The sequence below is a fragment of the Zeus faber genome, assembly GCF_960531495.2.
Source record: "Zeus faber genome assembly, chromosome: 15".
In the NCBI taxonomy this organism is placed as follows: Eukaryota; Metazoa; Chordata; class Actinopteri; order Zeiformes; family Zeidae; genus Zeus; species Zeus faber.
Window position 1 is genome coordinate 3,570,101 of NC_137194.1, and position 6,720 is coordinate 3,576,820.

At 48.6% G+C, this 6,720-nt stretch overlaps 1 protein-coding gene across 2 annotated transcripts in view; it reads right to left on the reverse strand.

Annotated features, from left to right (window-relative positions):
• Positions 1 to 637: 637 nt before the first annotated feature.
• Positions 638 to 6,720, reverse strand: part of otud5a (OTU deubiquitinase 5a) — a 14,011-nt gene continuing 7,928 nt past the window's right edge. For both annotated transcript variants that reach the window (XM_080015539.1, XM_080015538.1), the window contains exons 3-9: positions 5,139 to 5,203; positions 4,635 to 4,791; positions 4,301 to 4,449; positions 3,797 to 3,982; positions 3,307 to 3,517; positions 2,946 to 3,017; positions 638 to 1,861 (exon numbers count right to left, since the gene is read on the reverse strand). In XM_080015539.1, coding sequence (XP_079871665.1) covers positions 1,749 to 1,861; positions 2,946 to 3,017; positions 3,307 to 3,517; positions 3,797 to 3,982; positions 4,301 to 4,449; positions 4,635 to 4,791; positions 5,139 to 5,203 — 953 coding nt within the window. In that variant the 3' untranslated portion in view covers positions 638 to 1,748. The remainder of the gene's footprint in view (positions 1,862 to 2,945; positions 3,018 to 3,306; positions 3,518 to 3,796; positions 3,983 to 4,300; positions 4,450 to 4,634; positions 4,792 to 5,138; positions 5,204 to 6,720) is intronic.

Consider the following 6,720-nt stretch of genomic DNA (forward strand, 5'->3'; position numbering starts at 1 on the left):
GAAGGTGGGGCCGCATCAAGGGAGCCCCAACAAACTGACCTAACCAGGGCTCCTCCAACCTTTTGGGTGGTGCCCCCATCACCCGTGGTAACGGGACCCTCCCCTTCCTGCCGCTTCTCGGGGCGGCTACGCCCTCTCACCAACGCAAGCTTGGAAACAGAAACATGTTTTCTATCATATTGACTTTTACTCCCATGCAGCAGCATCTCCTCTCATCAATACTCAATACATTTGTATGTTTTTATTTTTTAATAGTGAATTAACGTAGACATTTTATATATATATATATATATATATATATATATATATATATATATATATATATATATATATTTGAGGTATTTAAGAAGTTGAATGTTTTTACAATTATGAAAGTAGATTTGAGCCAAACAGGAAGTTTGGTGTGTTTAGTTTTCATATTATATTTTGTACAGTACTTTACTTTAATATAGTTTAGTGTAGTAAGGTAAATATAGTGTAGTATAATTATATATGTATATTATAATATATAATTTAACTACTCGTGATGGATGAGTATCGACCCACAGCACCGCACAGTTGCGTGATATTAACGTACAAATTATTAAAACGCAGAGACTTTTTCAGAAACATTTTCCTCTTTTTATTCCAAGAAAAAAAAGGTATTTTCATCCAAACAAGAAAATAAAATAAAGCAACTTATATTATTATTAATAATAACAATAATCAATTATTAAGAGGATAAGTATGACAATTCTTTCTATTTTTTTTCTCTCTTTAATGTTTTAATCTCTATGATGAGATTGGTCATGGTCAATTAAACATGCAGCTAAATAAGACCCATGATGATGGAGAGGAAGGGGAGGGGCAAGAACCGGAAGTGGGAGGAGCCTGTCGTGGCGCTGACCTGGGCTCAGTTGCAACATTTCCAAACGAACCACCGACCAGAAGGGGGCGCCGAACCTTTTACAAAAGCACTATGTACAAAGTCATTATTTATATGGTTGGTCTATAAAACCTGGATGATGCGTCTCCTGCTTTTTACATTTCAATGATTATTTGTAGTTTTTCGTTTATTATTATTCGTTTGTGCGACGACGCCGTGTTAGCGCCGCCCGCCAACCGCCCCGGACGCAGCAGCCGCTCAAATTAAATTCCCCGTCGATACTAAAACTCAAAAACTCCGTCGTGTGCGTTAAGTCGGATCAGCTGGGCTAGCTAGCTAGGCTAACATAGGCTAGCTAGCGTTAGCCTGACAGCAGTGACTTCAATACATCCCGTTAGCTTGCTAGGCTACATGCTACTAGTGTTGTCTGGTCGATTCTGAGGTTTGAGCGGCTAGCTAGTCCCGAGCAGCTAGCAGTTAGCCACGAGGCCGCTATCCTGGCGCCACGAGTGATTGGAGGAAATGTTCAAACTGATCTGATATCAGCGGCTCCTGAGTGGTTGACTGAAATAAAAGGGGGCGGGGCTTAGCGCAGCTGTGGCGCTATCAACTGGAAGGACGCACAGAAGGATGGACTGGAGAGAGAGGAGAGAAGGGGAAAGGGAGCAGGAGAGAAGGGGAAAGGGAGCAGGAGAGAAGGGGAAAGGGAGGAGAGAGGGACTGATGGCTGAATCGTGATGGTGTGATCAAAGTGTTTGTTTTTATTTGTTTGTTTCCCTGGTCTCCTTCCAAAGTGTGTGTTTGTGTGTGTGTGTGTGTGTGTGTGTGTGTGTGTGTGTGTGTGTGTGCGTGCGTGGGCGGGGTCTGCAAGGGGCGTGGCCTATCAGCTGCTGTCGGGCGACGCCTCTCTGCTCTGCTTCATTCGGTCTAAATATTCCTGCTGCGAAACGGCGAGAACCGACGCCAGGATCTCATCGTCCTCCCAATCTGTGAGACCTGGAGAGAGAGAGACAGAGAGAGACAGAGAGAGAGGCAGAGAGAGAGAGACAGAGAGAGACAGAGAGAGAGGCAGAGAGAGAGAGACAGAGAGAGAGAGAGAGACAGAGAGAGAGGCAGAGAGAGAGAGAGACAGAGAGAGAAAGAGAGAGAGAGAGAGAGAGAGAGAGAGAGAGAGAGAGAGAGAGAGAGAGAGAGAGAGAGAGAGACAGAGAGAGAGAGAGATAAAGGTGAAACAGGTTAGTTCAGGATCCAGAGCGACCAGAAGGACCCGATGAACCAGAGGGTCCAGAGTAACCAGAGGGAGCTGAGGGACCCGAGGAATCCGAGGGACCCAAGAAACCAGAGCGACCTCAAGGCACCAGAGGATCCAGTGGGACCAGAGCAACCCGAGGAAATCGAGGGACCAGAGGATCCAGAGGAACCACAGGGACCTGAGGGACCAGAGGATCCAGAGGGACCAGAGGGAGCTGAGAAACCAGAGCCACCTGGGGGACCAGAGGATCAAGAGGAACCAGAGGATCCAGAGGGACCAGAGGAACGAGAGGTACCCAAGGGACCAGAGGATCCAGGATCCTCTTCTCATGCGCGGTGCCAGGGTGGTGGGAGGTGCTACCCAGCTTTATACGCTCTGCAGAGACACTCACAACCTTCAACCAACACCTGAGGATTTTTCCGGGGCCCACCCGAAGACCCCGCTCTTCCGGGTCCCACCCGAAGACCCCCCTCTTCCGGGTCCCACCCGAAGACCCCGCTCTTCCGGGTCCCACCCGAAGACCCCCCTCTTCCGGGTCCCACCCGAAGACCCCGCTCTTCCGGGTCCCACCCGAAGACCCCGCTCTTCCGGGTCCCACCCGAAGACCCCGCTCTTCCGGGGCCACCTGATCCTATCCCAGCTAGGACTAACTATTCTTGTTTCTGTTGATGTTGAGCCTTAAGTTGTTATTAGACATAATGCACCAACTAGAAGGAAAAACCCAACCACACTTTATATTCTGGTTCCTTCAGCATCTTGCGTGTGTGTGTGTGTGTGTGTGTGTGTGTGTGTGTGTGTGTGTGTGTGTGTGTGTGTGTGTGTGTGTACCAAAGGCTGTTGGGGACATTTCCTGCATGATGGCTCTGTACCCCAAATGATGACGACTTGGATTACTGGGACCTGGAGAGAGAGAGAGAGAGAGGGAGGGTACTACGATAGAAATGTGTGCGTTTCAGTGTGTGTGTGTGTGTGTGTGTGTGTGTGTGTGTGTGTGTGCGTCGGTGTGTGTGTGTGTGTGTGTGTGTGTGTGTGTGTGTGCATTGGTATGTATGTGTTTCAGGATGATTGTGTTTTAGTGTACGGACATCTGTGTGTGTGCATCTGTGTGTGTTTCAGTGTGTGTGTGTGTGTGTGTGTGTGTGCATCTGTGTTTCAGTGTGTGTGTGTGTGTGTGTGTGTGTGTGTGTACCTGGTGCGCAGGGTGATGGAGGTTTGTTCAGTGTGTGTGTGTGCGCTGCTCCAACGGGGGAGGGCGGCTTGTGATTGGTTGCCGGGGCAGTCGCCAGGTCCGAGTGGGCGGGGTCAGCGTCACGTTGCCGTGGCGACCGGCCACTCCAGTCCTCCAGGCCACTGGAGGCAGCGGCTGTCGCTGAACTGCAGGTGGCGCTGGCCTTACGAGGCTGCAACACACAACAAGAGGCTGGGTCAGCTGCTGTGCCCGTCTCACCCCGGCCCGTCTCACCCCTCCGACTTGCCTCACCCCTCCGGCCTGTCTCACCCCTCCGGCCCGTCTCGCCCCTCCGGCCCGTCTCGCCCCTCCGGCCCGTCTCGCCCCCCCGGGCCGTCTCGCCCCCCCGGGCCGTCTCGCCCTTCCGACCTGCCTCACCCCTCCGACCCGTTTCGCCCCGCGGCCCGTCTCGCCCACTCCGGCCCGTCTCGCCCCCTCCGGCCCGTCTCACCTGCCGGGCCTGCTTCTCCTGGTCCTGGAGCCATTGCAGGTAGGACTCCCGGGCCACCTGCTCCTCGATGGCCTCGTTGGTCGCCTCCCAATCCGTCGCTCGCTTCTTGTCCTCCAGCATCTGCTGCTCGATCCACGACTCCTCTGACGTCTTGATGGCCGACTTCATCAGGGACTGGTCCGCGTACTGGCGAGTACACACAGTACACAGTACTGCACCAGTACACACAGTAAACAATACTACACTACCGCATACTCGCCACAGGATCATAATGTGTACCATGCTGTCATGTCAATGAGCACAGAGTACTACTATACACTATAAAGAATACTATACAGAGTACTAGACTATATACTATGCATTCAGTCCCAGTAACAGTGAGATCATTGAATTGCAAAGCGTGTTTATTATGTATATGTGTGTACTGTGTGTATTTATTGTGTGTACAGTGTGTACTATGTGTACTGTGTGTATTTAATACTGTGTGCCCTACTGAGTGCGTACCCCTGGTTTGAAGGCCGGTAGTCCCAGTCCCACTCCTATCGTGGCCTTGTTGGGGTTGACCACTGAGTTGTAGTGGATGTTCCGGTGGTAGCTCACTCTGATTGGCTCGTCGTTGTTCTGGTGGATCCCGTGGAACGTGTTGATTGGCTCTGGAGCAGGAAGTGGGTTCAAGGTGAGAGAGGAAGGAACTGGTCAGGGAGGTGAAGGTCACTGCTCGGTCCTGGTGTTCCCCAAGGTCACACACACACACACACACACACACACACACACACACACACACACACACACACACACACACAGACACACAGACACACAGACACACACACACACACACCTGTGCCGTACTGGTACACCTCCACTGGTCGGTTGTACATCTCGGCCATGGCCTGCATCTCGATGTGGTTGCCGTGACAGTTGTTTTTCCTCTTCCTGTTGATGTAGGTGGTGAAGTCCTCCGTCACGTAGTTGGAGAAGTAGTCTGCGTTCTTCATCTGAGGAGGAGATGTCGCCATGTTGTAATAATACTGTAATAACATTTTAATACTGTGATAATATTTTAATACTGTATCGATGTCATATTATTTTACATATTTATTCATCTTGTACAGAAATATACAAATGATTATTTCACGCTGTTCATCAGTCTGTCGTCAACATCCTTGTATGTGAAAATGTTCTCAGACCAATAAACTGATTCTGATTGTGGAGGAAATGTCTAACAGCTAACTAGCTAGCTGAAGTTAGCGGAGCGGCGAGTGATTTGATTGGACGAGAGGCTTCCATGATGCTGATGTACAGTAAGACACAGACAGACAGACAGACAGACAGACACACTCACCAGATAGTCCATACAGTGTTTACGCACAACCTCGTGCATGTCCTGGTCTCCGTACACCTGGTCCGCTGCAGGCAGACAGGCAGAGAGAAAGACAGACAGGCAATACAATGCATGAGAAACATCAGCAGTGAAGTGTGCTCACTCAACCAGGCAGCTCAGTGCCTGCTTTATCTTTCAGTCACATGACGTCTCAACGCACAACTTCTTAGAAATCTTCCAGAAAACGACCCTGTTTTCTAGACATGTGCACGTGGCGTGTGTTTGTGCACATGGTGTGTGCGCATGGTGTGTATGTATGCACGTGGTGTGTGTGTGCATGCATGTGGTGTGTGTGTGCGCACATGCTGTGTGCGCATGGTGTGTATGTATGTACCTGGTGTGTTTGTGTGTATGTGCACATGGTTTGTGTGTGTGCACATGGTGTGTATGCGTGTATGTATGTGATGTGCACATGGCGTGTGTGAGTGCAGGTGGTGTGTGCATTTCCTTCAAAGGATCTTCGGCTTCACCTCATCGCTCTGCAGCTGAGCTGACCTCAAACTATCTGGAAGACCAACTTCTGCATAACACATGAACACGGTTGACGTCTTGTTTGAACCGCCCTGTAACAAACACCTCGTGTTTTAAATTTAATCCAAAACGATCCACATACGGAGCAGATATTAGTGAAAAACCGACCAAATTTGACCCCAATAACTAGTTGGTCTTGGTTAACTGACATGTCTGGTTCTAAAATGAAGGAGATGATATTTACAGTAAGACGCTTTATAACGTCATCATATTATTTATATTTATATAAATGTAGAGATTGTGGTTGAGAATGTCCAGTTGGACCGTGTCCAGTGTGCGGTGTGGACTCAGTCACTCTGTAGTGTTTTGAAGTTTCCAAACTATGGATTTATGTGTATAGTTATATAACTTCTTAACCTGGCAGATGTCAGTAGATCTGTTAGCTTGATATTTTAAATCCCTGCTCCACATTACTTTGCCGGATGAATGAAAATGACAATAAAAAATAATCCTTAAAATGTCGTCAGGGTGTCCCTTAAAAACCCTGAAATGTGCGCCTCAGTGATGAGTTCAGGATCCGGCGAGGTGTTGGAAAAATAGAAGCAGTGCAATAGTAATTACTCAGAAATACCACAACGTTTTTGGTATTTAATGGAAACGTAACTTCCTGAAAATGTAATTCAAGTAAAATATTCAACACATAAATGAGTTGCCCGACATGGCACCAAGCTGCCACCGCTCAGTGAGAGAGCAGCTCTACTTCCACTGACAACACCATGAGTTCTAACAATGACAAGTTCTGCTTTACAGGCGAACATGGACGGTTGTTTTAAAGACAGGAGGGTTGTGCTGTGTAGTCCACATAGTGGTTGCTCTGGGAGATGAGCAACCAGGAGACAACAGACCAGGGGGAGCCCATGCTGCATTCAAGTAAACTCGGAAAATCGTGCTGCGTTTCAGAGAACCCGGAAAACTGTAAAACACACACACAACACGACTAAACTGGACCCTGTGTATTGCTGCCTGCAGCTGTATTTATTATTATTATTATTATTATTATTATTATTAGTGG